This window comes from Lonchura striata, chromosome 3 (genome assembly GCF_046129695.1).
Source record: "Lonchura striata isolate bLonStr1 chromosome 3, bLonStr1.mat, whole genome shotgun sequence".
In the NCBI taxonomy this organism is placed as follows: domain Eukaryota; kingdom Metazoa; phylum Chordata; class Aves; order Passeriformes; family Estrildidae; genus Lonchura; species Lonchura striata.
The window spans coordinates 57,931,394-57,946,138 of record NC_134605.1 but is presented as its reverse complement, the minus strand read 5'-3'; the positions used below and the strand labels follow the sequence as shown (position 1 = coordinate 57,946,138).

General features: G+C 43.8%; 1 protein-coding gene across 1 annotated transcript in view; it reads right to left on the bottom strand.

Annotated features, from left to right (window-relative positions):
* IGF2R (insulin like growth factor 2 receptor) overlaps positions 1–3,315 on the bottom strand; it is a 54,315-nt gene extending 51,000 nt beyond the window's left edge. The window contains exon 1 of the mRNA XM_021540643.3: positions 3,208–3,315. Within this exon, the coding sequence (XP_021396318.2) occupies positions 3,208–3,299 (92 nt within the window). The 5' untranslated portion in view covers positions 3,300–3,315. The remainder of the gene's footprint in view (positions 1–3,207) is intronic.
* Between the last annotated feature and the right edge of the window lie 11,430 nt (positions 3,316–14,745).

The window sequence follows — 14,745 nt, the reverse complement described above, 5'->3', positions numbered from 1 at the left end:
TTTGAAGCTTGCAGCTCACTTGCCACATAACTCACTATTAGATGTGACTACCCTTTTCACTCCAATGTGTACAGTAAAAAAATCTGTGTCAAAGCAAGCTCTCCTTACAGAAAATGAGAGCTTGAATGGCACAAAGTACAGCCATCGCTACGCCTCAAGAGCTTTTTAATGCATCCCTACCCATGCATAATTCTGCTCTAGCTCACCCATCCCCTCTTCCAGCTACCAAGCACACTGTGTATCTTCAGACAAGTTTTCTTGCCTGTGCATAATGCATGACGGCCTTACAGCTACACAACAAGCTCTTCTGCTTTTCACAGCCAGAAGAAATTTGGTCTTTCCTGCTGCACTCTAAACCACATCTACTACACCATTTCACAGAATGCTTAAGAAAAGGGGTAGCAATCTGAAGTTTAAGTACATAAGACTATAGGAGATGGCTCATGTGCTGAGTAATCACATTCAGACGTTACAATGACAGCTTCCCAGGCACATAACACAACCATTCACATCAGTATGTAAGTCTAGTAATATCTTATTTATGACATCTCCCACTTAAATATGTCAAAGCACTTAATAGAGCTGAATGAATGCACCCAAAGGTCACCTCTCTGTACTCAGCATGTGCTTCTTCACCAAGGCCAAGCTTGGAGTTTCAAGAGTTTCAAGCAGCACAGATGAACACAGTTGTGGTTTCACAACAAAGGCTAAAAATACAGTCTTTTGAATGAACAGAAGTTTAGGCACAGTCAATTGTAAAAGTTTTGTTATTAAAAACTACACATTTAACATAAAATAGAATTGATTTACAACCCCAAAATTTGAAGTCTGTGTAATAGCAATCTTGTGTTGTACAGAAGTTTGAGATTCCCTTACATCCATAAGTCTAAAAATCACTGAAGTTATGCACCAGCTCCTATCCTTGTAAGGGGGCAAAAACATCCGCAGTCATTAAATCACCTCTCATCCAGTATAGATTTTCAGGCAAAACAGCCCACAGAGAAGGCAATTTGTATTTGTTGTTCTACTGCCACACGCAAAACATATTCTGCATTAAAAAAAAAAAAATTGAAAATTACACAGCAACTCTTGCAGGGTTATGTAGGTGAACCCAAACTGTCAAGATTTCTTTCTAAGTGGATGGACTTAAATAACATGTCACAAAATTAACTCTAATTCCAGAATTTTTCCTGCATTGTAACATGAAAGATATAAGGGGAAGAAGAAAAACTGGGACAGACCAAACTGGCCGGTAACTTCCTGTATCCACCCAGTTCCCTGTACTCTTTCTCAGGTATTCATACTGCAGCAATCCTGGAGAAACCTCTACACAGAAGATAAAAAAAGAATTCCAACTGCAAGTCACATGACAGCCACAGTCAGCTGTCAGAGCACACAAGAACAAAGGAGAAAGCATAACAAAATCAGTGACTGAAGCCGTGCCATTAGACAAAGTTTCAGAGAATGAAAGCTTGTCTTCCTTCCCGAGACCATCCAAGCATAGCAGCAGCAAGGCTACAAAAAACAATGAAAACCTCCAACTCAAGCTTAAGTAGCCTCATGCCACAGTTATTGCGCAAAACAGTTCTGACACCTTTCCTCCTCCCTGCAAAACAGCTTTCCTACTCTTACTTAAAGGAGAGCCAGTGTCTCTTCTAATCCCCAGCAATTTCTTTCTTTGCCCACTTTCTGACATTCACACACCAGACGCAACAGCTGCTGCAGTTTCACCAGCTCTATTACAGCACACAAAACCCAGACACTGTTTTCTTAACAGGTGTAAAACAAATAAAAACCTTGCTTTAAGCCAGTACAAAAACAGGTAGATCAGGGACTTGTCCTGCACACCAACACTGCAACTTTTGGCCGAAATATCCACCAGTAGTGTGTTTGCATTGCCTATATCATTCCTAACTTGGTAAAGTTTTTTGGCAGCTGTACCCAAGAAGACACTTCACCGCTGAACTCCATGGGGACTTCCCACCTATCAGAGCACAAGTTCTTATTTTTGCTTTTACCCATTATGGATTACTGGATATAAATCCTTCAAAGTAGTTTTTTCCCCACCATGGCACAACAACAAATACACATTTTTGAAGCAGTCCATCTTCATCTTAAAAAGAAACCTGCTGATTGTGCTATCTACATGCAAATTATTTCCATTTGCCAGTAACAAAATTAAACCAGCTTAAGTAATTTGCATCCAAAATGAGACTGCATAGCACTCTCAAATATTCCTCTAGTCACAGACACACAACAAAGCCAAGAAAAAAAGAAAAAAAAAAAAAAAAAAAAAACACCACCAACAAAAATCATTCATCAAAGTAGCTAAACTCCCTCTAAAAGCTACATGATAGTTTCTCATTTCTGTCTCAATTCTGCAATTAGGGTGGTCATCTGACGAAACCACAAAACCAGTTTTTGCCACCCTCATGGAGTATTCTTACAAGCCAACCCTTTTGTCCCCCTTTTTCCACCATTTAACAATACCATATCCTAGATTCTGCAAGGTGGACAGCCCATTGCCTCGAGTGATCCAACCTCTGCCCTTAGTGCTACACCCACCCTGCTACACCAGTGCCTTCACAGCGACACTGACTGAAATAATGTGTCCTTGTATGTACCTGCATATTCTGTCTGAGTAATTAAGAAATTAAGACTGGCAAGATATTGGTGCTATATTAAATTCACGGCTGAAACTGGAGTAAAAAAATGTCAAGACATGAAATAGTGGTGACATCTCCACGTGCTAAGTTCCCCAAAGCTTTCTTAACTCATCCGTAAGTAACCGAATGGCACACGGCGATATCCTTAGCAAGAAGCCAACTCTCAAATGACACCCCTTCCAAAGGAACAACACTTTGTGTTTTTCAGACTAGACGGACCACAGGCGCCCTGCATGGCGCAGGTCCCCTCGTCCTTGCCCGTGTCTGCGGGGACCCACGCAGAGGGATCTCGCAGGGCACCCGCCAGGCTCCCAGCCCCGCTGCGCCTTCGCCGTGGGCCAGCGGCGGCCGCAGCCCGGGGACACGGCCGCCGCTGCCCCGGAGCTCCCCGGCCCGGCCCTTCCCGGGACGAGCGGCCGACCGCCCGGGCGGCCGGGCCCCGCTGCTGCGCTCCCACGGAGGGCAGGAGCGGCACGGCCATCAACACACCCCCCGCTCCCCCCTTCTGCAGCCGCCCCATCGCGGCCCAGCGGCCGCCCACCTGCACAGGTCCTGGTAGGAGGCGGGGAGCGCGGCGGCGGCGGCGGCGGGCGGGAGCAGCGCCAGGAGGGCGCGGAGCAGCAGCGCGGCCATGGGCGCCGTGGGCCGGGCTGCCCGGCACGTCAGGCGGCGGCGCCGGCCCTCATGTGACCGCCGCGCGCCCCCGCCGCGTCACCTGACCGCCGCCGGGCGCGCGCGCGGCCGTCACGTGGTGCGCGCCCGCGCCGTGACGCTGGGGCGGCGGGACAGGGGGACACAGACACACAGGGACAGAGGGACACAGGGACAGAGGGACACAGGGACACAGGGACACAGGGACACAGGGACAGAGGGACATAGACACACCGGGACACAGGGACAGAGGGACACAGGGACACAGGGACAGAGGGACACAGACACACCGGGACACAGGGACACCGACACACCGGGACACAGGGACAGAGGGACACAGACACACAGGGACAGAGGGACACAGGGACACCGACACACCGGGACACAGGGACAGAGGGACACAGACACACAGGGACAGAGGGACACAGGGACACACGGACACACGGACAGAGGGACACAGACACACAGGGGCACAGGGACAGAGGGACACAGGGACACCGACACACCGGGACACAGGGACAGAGGGACACAGACACACAGGGACACAGGGACAGAGGGACACAGGGACACCGACACACCGGGACACAGGGACAGAGGGACACAGACACACAGGGACACTGGGACAGAGGGACACAGACACACAGGGACACTGGGACAGAGGGACACAGGGACACCGACACACCGGGACACAGGGACAGAGGGACACCGGGACACAGGGACACCGACACACCGGGACACAGGGACACCGGGACACAGGGACAGAGGGACACAGGGACAGAGGGATACAGACACACAGGGACAGAGGGACACAGGGACACCGGGACACGGGGACAGAGGGACACAGGGACAGAGGGATACAGACACACAGGGACAGAGGGACACAGGGACACCGACACACCCGGACACAGACACACCGGGACACAGGGACGCCGGAACACAGACACACCGGGACACAGGGACGCTAGGACAGAGGGACACCGGGACACAGACACACAGGGACACTGGGACACAGACACACAGGGACAGAGGGACACAGGGACACTGACACACGGGGACAGAGGGACACCGGCACCCCAACACACCAGGACAACGACACACCAAGACCGGACACATTGGGACACAGACACACCATGACACACAGGGACACCGGGACACAGACACACCGAGACCAACACAGGGACCCTGACACACCGGGACACCGACACACCAGGACACACAGGGACCCTGACACACCGGGACACCACCGCACCGGCAGCCCTGTCCCCGGGGCTGCGGCCGTGCCTGCTGTCCGGCCGCTGAGGTGCGGCGGGCTCGGCCCGTGGGGCACACTCCCGGTGGGTTGGAGTGTCCTGCGGAGGGCAGCAATTAAGGGACCCGAGCAATTCTTAACAAGGACAGGTTGAGCGAGCTGGACCTGGAGAAGAGACCTCGTCACTGCCGATAAGTGTCTTAAGGGGCAGTGTCAGGAGGATGCCTCCAGGCTCTCCTTGGTGGTGCCCAGCAATAGGACAAGAGGCAACGGGCAGAAGCTGATGCTCAGGAAGTTCCATCTGAACATAAGGAAGAACTTCTTTACTGTGTGGGAAGCCACACACTGCAGGGGGTTGCCCAGAGAGAGTGTGGAGTCTCTGTCACTGGAGATTCCCTCACTGGAATGATGTGGACACAATCCTGTGCTATGTGCTCTGGCATGACCCAACTTGAGCAGGGAGGCTAGAACCACATGGCCCACTGTGGTCCCTTCTGACCTGAACCATTCTCTGATTCTGTGGCTTGGTGGTCGAATCAAAGAAACGCTGTTTGGAAAACATTAAGTGGGGTTTTAAATAAGTTATTCAAAATGTACAGTGAAATCTTGTGAGAGATCAGGAAATGAAACCCATTAGGGATGAAGGCTGAGGAGGCAATTATAGTGGTTAATTGTCTGGTTGCAAGAATTACTCCTGCAGCAGGGAGGCTGGTGTGTAGAAATTACCCTCATTTCAAACAGAGGGCAGGAGGGGAGGCTTGCACAAGGCAGCAGCCTTGACAGCAGGAAGTGAAACACACACTGTCCTACCTCCACTGCCTTCTGGCCTACAGAGAAAAGTGATCCAGCCTGGAGCTTGCATAATTATGTCCAGGATTTAGCAATTTTTACTTCAACATAAAGATTCAAAAGGGGGAATTAATTAGCAGTACATTTTTATGAAAGTGCAGCTAAGACGAAAAGCACCTTTGAGAGTAGTAAGAGGCATAAAGGTGGGAGAGAGAAAGAAAACTAAAAGTTACACTTATTAAACAGACAGCTGTCTTGTGTGAAGAAATCCTGTTCTCTAATTATGAATACTTTCCAAAACCATTTGCACAAAAAAAAAAAAAACCACCCAAAAAAAGGCCTAAAACGGAAATTGTTTTTCTTGCTCCATTCCCTAGCATCCATGAGATAGGACATTACTGAAGATGTGCCTCTCAGGCAGTTCAGCGTGATTCCAGGCTGCCCTGACCTCCTCTCCTCTCTTTTCTCTCAGATACAGCCCACCTTTCTGGTAGCATTAGCTCCGCAGCAGGGCAGTCAGCTGGCTGAAGATGCTGCTCTGGCTGAAAGCTGGCATGCTATTCTGGTTGTTTCCTGCAAGTTTGCAGCTGAACCTGTCACCTGATTTACCAGGCTCACTGCATATCTGCACAACAGCACCACCAGCTCCAGAAGGGGCAGAGGAACTTCAGAAAAAAGAATTAATAAAAGGGACTGAGGAAATACTATTGTCCTCTACACTTTTCTACTACAACATAATGGATTACTGTCAATTCTTTGTCTTTTGTTTTAGCCTTCAGTGGATTCCTGAAAGTTCCAAATCTGATGACCCTGTTGTCTGCCTTTAAGACTCCAGCCTGTATAGTTTAAAGAGAAGCTTGATGACACCAACTCAAAGGCTCAAAAAGACAAAGACAGTTGACAAAAAGAATACTAGATCTGTTATTTCTATGGTTATGTTTCTTAAACTTTGCTGGCAGCACTGGCATCACTTACTTTACACAGAGCAGTGCTAATAGAAAAGACTTGGTGGAAATCCTGTCTCTTCTTCAATTAAAAATGTATCAGCCAGGAAATTCACTGCACACAGCAGAGCAGGAAGCCATTCTGTAGCTGCTAATCTTATTATCTACCCAGGTTTCTGCAAATAGGACTTTATCCCTGAAATTTTCTTTGTGTAGATTTAAGTACCTGAGTGACTCCACTGAAGACAATGTGACAGCTCACCTTGGTAACATTAGGAATACATATAATTATAGCAGTGTGAGGGCCTGGCAGTGCAGAAACAGTTAATGTAAGTTGTCTGGTAAGAGATAACTCAAAGTTGTTTACTGACAAAAGAATGCAGAAGTTTAGAGTGGCATTCTTCACTTTTGGTACTGCTATGAATGCTTAGGCCTTTGTATTTGCCCAAGACTTCAGAGCAGTTTCTTTGCATACAGAGGAAAGTTTGTGAACAGCTATCTAGCAAGAAGGAAAGAAATTGAAATACCTGGAAGAAAAATACCAATTAGAAAGGAAAGGAACAAACCAGGAATTCTTCTTTCATCTGCTGCGCTAATACATAAGCATAAACCTAACAATAAACCGATGCTGCAACACAGCAAGGGTGCTGCAGAAATACTGAAATACACAACATAAGTGCAAATATCTTCAAAATAAAATGAAGTAAAAGCTTACAAGTTCCAATCATATGGCTGTTTCCATTTACTACATATTTTCCTTAGCCTTTATAATCTGGTGGATGCAGCAGTTCCCTCAAGATTGATGGGCTTTCTGCCATGCTTAAAGCTAGCTACATGCAATAGAGATTGTCAGGAGTTATGTGTTAGTCATTTTTATATCCTAAACTATGTTTTGCAAGTAGCCATAACAGTATGCCATTCTGAGTATGATTTATAAAGTATTTCCCTCCTGTGCTTAATCATACTGGCATCTCAGCTAGCCATGTATCATGGCCAAGTGTTAAAATATTCTGAAATTATGTAATTGTCTTAATCTTACCTTTTCCTTTCCCTCAGGAGAAGTTCAGCACAATGGCTGCTAGTTATGTGGAGTAAATCCCAGTACACCTGAAAGCCGTGCTGCAATTTCCATGTTATGGATGGGTTTCAGTAGGCACAGTGTAATGAATGATTGATGGATACACAGGTCCTCCAGGATTCTTCTTTTCATCTTGCCAGATGTCAAATATCGCATCAGTTTTTGTTCTTCTGTCTCACAGTCTTGCTTCATGTGGCCACCATCAGCTGTGCAGGTCAGGCTGGCTTAGAGGCAGCTCACTTTTACTGTTACCATCTCAGTTCCCTTTAACACTCACATCTGATCTCTATTTTTTTTCAGTAATAGAAACAAAAAAAATTTCAGCATCCAGAGCTGTTTTTACATTTGATTGTGGAAAATTCCTTATCCTGTGAGGTCTGAACAGTTTCTATCTCTCTGTAAGCTTATATTGAAGTAATTACTTTTATAGTTCATGGAAACTTCATAAGGCTTTTCTGCGGAGCTGTGCAGTTTTTCAGAAAGCACAGATCTGTCACTCACTGGGTAGTTTCCTTTTCTTTCCTGTTCTCTTGCTTGCTATTCTATACTTCTGTCTTCCTAATATTACTCCCATTGCCATTACTTCTGAATGCTCCTTATTCTTTTTGCTGCTTGTTTCTAATGCTTTCTACTTCTTTCTGTTCTACATTGCTTGTTTCTAATGCTTTCTACTTCTTTCTGTTCTACATCTATTCTCCTTAGCATTTTTATAGGCCAGCTCTCGATAAGAAGTACCTTCTGATTTGTTGTGATGAGTTATCCTGCTTTATAACAATTGAGGAAAACAGTCCCTGATGACCTTGTTTTGCAGACTTAGGTTTAGGCTTCCCAATGCAGTTAGGGAGATAATTAATGATATTTCCTAATCTAGATTACTCTGTTCAATGATACTGTAAAAGAACATCAGCTTTGTCTGAACACTTTGACTTTATATGAAATCTTTGTTGGGAAAGTCCTTACGTGCTGTACTCGGTGTTTGCACTGAAAAGGGCACAGTTTTGTGCTGTGGCTTAGAAGGTTAGTGTTGATAATATAGAGATGTTTTGGTTATTGCTGAGCAGCAATAACCAGCATCAAGGTCTTTTCTGCCTCTCTCATCCCTCCCCCCACCATTACCACCACCGAGAGGGCTGGGGGTGCACTGGGTGTTGGGAGGGGACACAGCTGGGACAGCCAACCCCAACTGACCACAGGGATATCCCACACCACACAGCACCATCCTGGCAGGTAGAGCTGGGGGAAGAAGGAGGAAGGCGGGGAGGTTTGAGGTGACAGTGTTTGTCTTCCCAAGTCACTGTTGCACATGATGAAGCCCAGCTTTCCTGGGGATGGCTGAACACCTGCCTGCCTTGTTTACTTTGCTTGTGGCATGGCTTCTGCTTTCCCTGTTAAATTGTCTTTATCTCAGTTTTCTCACTTTCACCCTTCTAGTTCTCACCTGAAAGACAGAGCAAATCACTCAGGAGGCTTGGTTGCCAGCTGGGTCTAAACCACAGCAGTAACCTAGAGCGATGTCTAAAGCTGGAAACAGCTGTGGATCCTTGTCTGGAAGAAGTGCAGGCTGGTACAAGATATGTAAAGACCACTTTTTTACCATGGCAAAAACTTGCAAATATCTCATGCGGAGCTGAAGTGAAAAAAATGAATCATCTGGAAGTCTTACTGCTTTGTCATGTTGTATTTTTATTAAAAGCCAATAGCCAAAATTTCTTTTTTTAGTTCAGTAATTATTTCACTTAATTCAGTAGTATTATGTAAGGAAACATGTTGTCATCTGTTCCTTCTTGATTGTTACAAGGTAGCTGATAAATTTCTGGTTTACTGTATTTTTCCTGGTTCTTTGTAATGGGAAGTTACAAAGAAAAAGAAATTATTTTTTCCTATGTAGCAAAATGGCACCAAAATCAAAATTATATTTTCAACATCACACTTAAAAATTAACAAACTTCATACACAACAGAGAAATTACCAAATTGCTTTTGTTTAAAGCATCAAGGCTCAACCTACATTTTCTTTCTTCCTAGTTGCCTCAGGGGAAAAGAACTGAGCAAGAAATTTCTTGCATAAGGTGATATTTATGGAGGACTAAAATATGTGGTATACTTTATTCAGGTGATTCTTCTATCACCCTGCCTTGCTAGAATTTATTGATATATTCTGATGATTCATTTATATATTCTGTCCATGAATATATATTTGTTTTTATAGCCATATTCATAAATAGGTTTAGGCCAGTATAAACTTCTTCTAGGCATGCATTTTATTTCCATTACATTTGTCTGTAAAACATTTTAAGGTATATGAAGTAGAAGAAAGAAGTGCACATATTAACTTACTTAGAATAAAAGTAATAATCTAGTATTTTTAATAATAGATACCATGTTGCCCTGGGTGTTTATATTCGCAAGTTGCTGAAGGAGATAGGATAGAGAAAAATAAGTGTCAGTGTACACAAGGCCCAGGTAAACCATTACAAAACATTACCATTACATTGAATAAATGGTTCAATTAGAGATTCACAGTAGATCAAGAAAACCTGTTGCACATGTGGATCACATGACAAGGAGATCTCCATACTCCACAGTTTTGAATCTGTAATATTGCCATCTGAATCAGTGCAGTAATCCAGATTTTCCTTTTCTTTTTTCAGTCAGAGCCAGAGTAAAATTAACAGAAAGTGTACAAATATGATAGTGAATGTGCTAAGAAATATGCATCAGAAAGGCATAGAATGACAACTATCTTGAAGAATTTTCTGGCATTTTTTCGTGTACTGACATGACATTTAGAGATATGATAGATGTTACAGTGGGGAAGAAAATATTTCAGGTCACCCTTACTGAATTGAATAAACACCACATTGGAAAATTTCTAGCAGCTGAAATAAAGTAATATTAGGAAATGCCATGTGTGTTCTCATCCAAAATAGGATAGAAGGTTTGTCCCACACAAGAGAGAAAATAGTTTTATCTGTGTATTATTTGCCTTAACTTTCCCTTCTCAATGTCCTAATGTGTGCTCGAGCCCCAGTGCCTGCTCTCTGAAATAAGTGTTGGAGCTTTCTCATGAGCTAAGAGTAATTTGTCTTTGAAGCCTTCAATAAAATTAGTTGGAGGAATTTTATGTGTCTTTTCCTTCTTGCTGCTCCACAAAAGCAATAATGAAAAGACTGACACTGATTGATGATGGGCAGTGATGCTAAAAGCTTCTTTGGGCAGTGTTTTGTTATCCCAGTGCTACAGGAGGGACATGATGTCATGAGCACAGCCAAGAGAAGAACGTGATATCTGCAGTGACTCTGAGTAGACAGGGTAAGAGGCATCAAATCTCTGCAGAATTTTACAAGCCTTATGTGAATGATGAAGCTGGAGGGACGTTTGAGTGGAGTACACAGTACTCAGGATGAATAGAAAGCTGAGAGATGCATGGCACGTATCTCACCACGTCTGCCCAAGGAGTTAAAATAGCTGTGCTGTAGGCTTGAGGTCTCCTGCCACAGGGATGAAACAAGGGAGAACCCACAGGCTGGCGCATGCAGTGGCTGAATGACGCTTTGGGAGTTGACATCAAGTCCAGACACAGAAAAGTACAGAGAAAAGTTTCTCCACACTGAATGCTGCTAAGAAGTGGAGGCCAGTGTTGTCCTGAAATGCTATATATGCTAACAGATAAATGAACCAGAAGAGTGATGATAATATTAAGAATATAATTATTGAGCAGAGCTATATTTACAAAGGACCTCAGCCAGGCTGAGGCTAGCAATAGAGACATTGTTTACTGTTCAGACACTGGTCTGACAGGCTCAGCCTGTGCCCTGGCTAAGGGCAGGTCGATTCCAGGCCAAGCCCAGGGAAAGAAAAAAAAAATCAAAATTAGCCAAAACAAAAATTATTGGTATGATATATTTATTTTCACAAAATAATTACATTTTGCCGTAGCATCTGAGTATAGTCATTGAGCTTAACATATGTGTTCATCTGAAACACTTGACTTGTAACAAAGAGAACTTTTTTCCTATAAATAATATAAAAAATTATATCTGAAACACAGATGTCACTCTTTGAGTTAAAAAATAAATCCAGATAGACCAAAGACAACATAAAATATCAAACACCCTCCTCTAATGCATTTAAGCAAATGGGGTTTTTGTTCTAAGATACAACAGTGACACCAAAGTGTTCACTCCATCTTCTGCACGTAGCTGTTAAGTTTTACATCTCTTTGTAGACTATACCTAAAAATACTGATTCTATAAATATTTTAATTTATTCTTTACCTCATAAATCTGTTAACTTTTATCATTAAAATTGCTATCTATTTGCTACAATGTCCAATTTTCAAGAGCCGTATTTTTTCTAAAGCAAATTCTTAACAGGAAAAATAAATAATTAAAAGTTACTTCAATTCCAGAGATGCTCTGTGTCCAGACGGAAAAAAAAAGTGCTCTCTAAAAGAAAAAAATTAGTTGCTTTGTATTGCATCTTGCTTGGTGGTGTTAGAATGATGGAATCCAAGGTAAGAATTTCATTCTCCTATTCCTGAAGACAATCCTTCAGAATAACCAGGAATACTTCTGTGAAGGTGTTGAAGATGTAGAAAGCTTGTACGGCTTCCATGGAGGTCAGATGTCTTTGTGGAAGAGAAATCCATTGAAAGTTACCAAGTGTAAAGACTTCTAGACCTCAGTGTTTCTGAGCTGATAACTGTTGAAGGCTTGGAGAGGATGAGAAAGAAGCATGATACATGTTTGCTCTGTTCCTTCTCCTCTGTTGGCATCTGCTTGTGAACGCTGCTGGAGACAGGATTTGGGGCCAGATGGATACAGCCACAGCCACTCCCTCCCCTTTCCTACCCTTCATGTTTCTGAAACAACTGAAGCAAGGACTCAAGAAATACTTAACTAAACCAGCAGCAGGTCTAGTCTTGTGTATTTAATGAGGCAACAGTCCAGTTTGGAGGAAAAAAATAGGTTGCAATCATATAATTAAAAATGGAATGTTATATGCAAGGAAGAAGTATTAGAACCATGCAGGATATCTCAGCACCTCTTCTTTGAATTCAAAGTTTTGCACCGATAATACTTTTGTTTGAATGTGGATCCTGATGCCTCATCTTTTAGGCTAGTTGTGTGAGTCACCTGGAAAAGAAAATAATTCCGTATGGATATCACACAAGTGCCTGGGCAACCAAATAGAAAGCAAACTAGCTTTCCATTGGATGGATTGCCAGAAACCCTGTATAGTGAATTTTAATGAATTATTTCTGCATGGAGTTGGGAAGAGAAGCAACAGGCACACAAATGGCAGGCAGCATTGTATGGTGTGAGCTACACACAAGCTCACTCTGACTTTCTGCTTTCCCTTGACCTGGTGCCATCTGAGAGTATCTTCTGCTGGCCAGTGCCATCACTGCAATGTCTGTTCATAAAACCCAGTGTGTGGATCATGCTCTCACTGAGACTGGCACAGTGGGAGGACTTGAGAAGGAGTCTCTCTGAGGTGCATGTGGAGCCAAACAATCTATCTAGGGTTTTTGGAGGACCCTGCAAAGGAACTGTCCTTCCTACTCTCACTCCACAAAGTGACCTGAGGAATTTTACCAGGAAATGCTGTGGACTTGTGGATTGTTCTCATGCTGGGAAAGGGAGGTTTGTTGTTTGCAGCAACCAGTACAACTGGGAAGCATTTCAGCTTCCCTTAGAGGATTTCCCAGAGTATGCTCCAGGCTAGAAATAAAGTGGGCAATATTGTGTTCCTCACCTCTCTGTCCTTGTTGTCACAAGGACTGTTCACAAAGTTTGTGACTTATAGAGGAAAGCTGCTACATAAATTCATCACATCATTTTGGACCTGAAACAGCAGCTTGCCTCATAGCATCCTCTCCACCCAAGGAGTAGCTACAAGAGCAAAAGCTCTTCTGTACCTAGGGAAGTGACTTCTCTCCTTGTATTTCTAGTCACACTTTTACATATTCATTAGTATCAAGCTGATCAGAAAACTGGTAAAAAGAGTTTTAAAAAAGCAAGTTCTATACTGGACATTACTTTCCTGAGTAATTCCTTGTCTTGACAGCACAGCAAAATTACATCCTTATTACCCCAGACATAGAGCCAACCGAGATAGTTACTGTTCTGACATGCCTGTAGTGCAAATGTGAAAGCACTACACTGGAGGCAAAATAATACAACTTTCATTTTATAGGTAGGAAAGAGTGGCACAGAAAAATTAGATGCCAATACTGCATGAAAATAGAATTCTCATCTCTAAACTCCACAGCTGCTACCAAAAAAACCTTTTCTGTTCTGGATCACTAAAGAGTGCCTAAACCATCTGATCTGCACAGTGGTATTTCAGTCTCTACCACAGTTGCAAATAATTTTTTAAGATGCCAGCTGTTGGAGAATCACATCCTTGTTGTGCAACATCGTCACATTTTCCCCGTCTTGGGGTTTGTTTTTCTTTGGTTTTTTTAAATCATGGAATCATGTGCTTATTAGTTCCCCTTGTACTGCAGCCTGTCTGCACAGAGAACAGTCACCAGGTGCTATGATAAAGAAGAAAGAATATTCCTAAGTTATTTTTATCTATCCACTGGGAAATATGAATAATTTTTCTACTATTAGATATTAATTTTTCTTTGTCCTGGATGTTCATTTCATGCTCATGTTGCTCTGTGAACTGATCTAGCGATTGTTGTTCAAAATCTGAAGCATTTGGAGGCATGGCCAGATGAAAAGCAATAAGAAGCAAAAAGTCCTAGAGCACCTATTCAGCTCGCAAGCATCCTGATTGCCCTGCTGCATATTATTGCCTCTTCACATCTACTGTCTTGGCTGCATGCATAGTGATCCTTAACCCAAGGCTGTTGTAATAATCTGGATATGTTTATGCACTGTAAACCATATGCCTTACCTCACCTGAATCACTCTGAGAGAACTGGGTTACATGCGTGGTTACGGCAGAAGCATGTGTTGAAGATGCTTCACACAATGTTGCCCCTCTCTCTGGTTCTCTGTGTGATTATTGAAAAGGGTTTTGAGGTAAGGGTAGGGAACAGCTTTAAAGAAAAGTCTGGGGTTTTTTAAGCGAGGGCTAGATCTACCCTCGTATTTAAGTTTATGGCATTCATCAGTGTTGACAAATTTCCCAACAGTCCCCCAGCCCTCAGCAGCTGCCTGCATACACGACACTTGTTTGTGGATATCACACTCACTTTTCCCCCCACCCTCCCTCACAAGGTGTCCACAGACACCCTTTCCTGCACTCCCCATTGACAATGGGGTGCAGCTCAGCTGATGTGTTATTCCAGCAGCACAGTAGACCTCTGCCCTAAGAGAGAAGCAGACCCCACTCATCTACTGCCTGAACC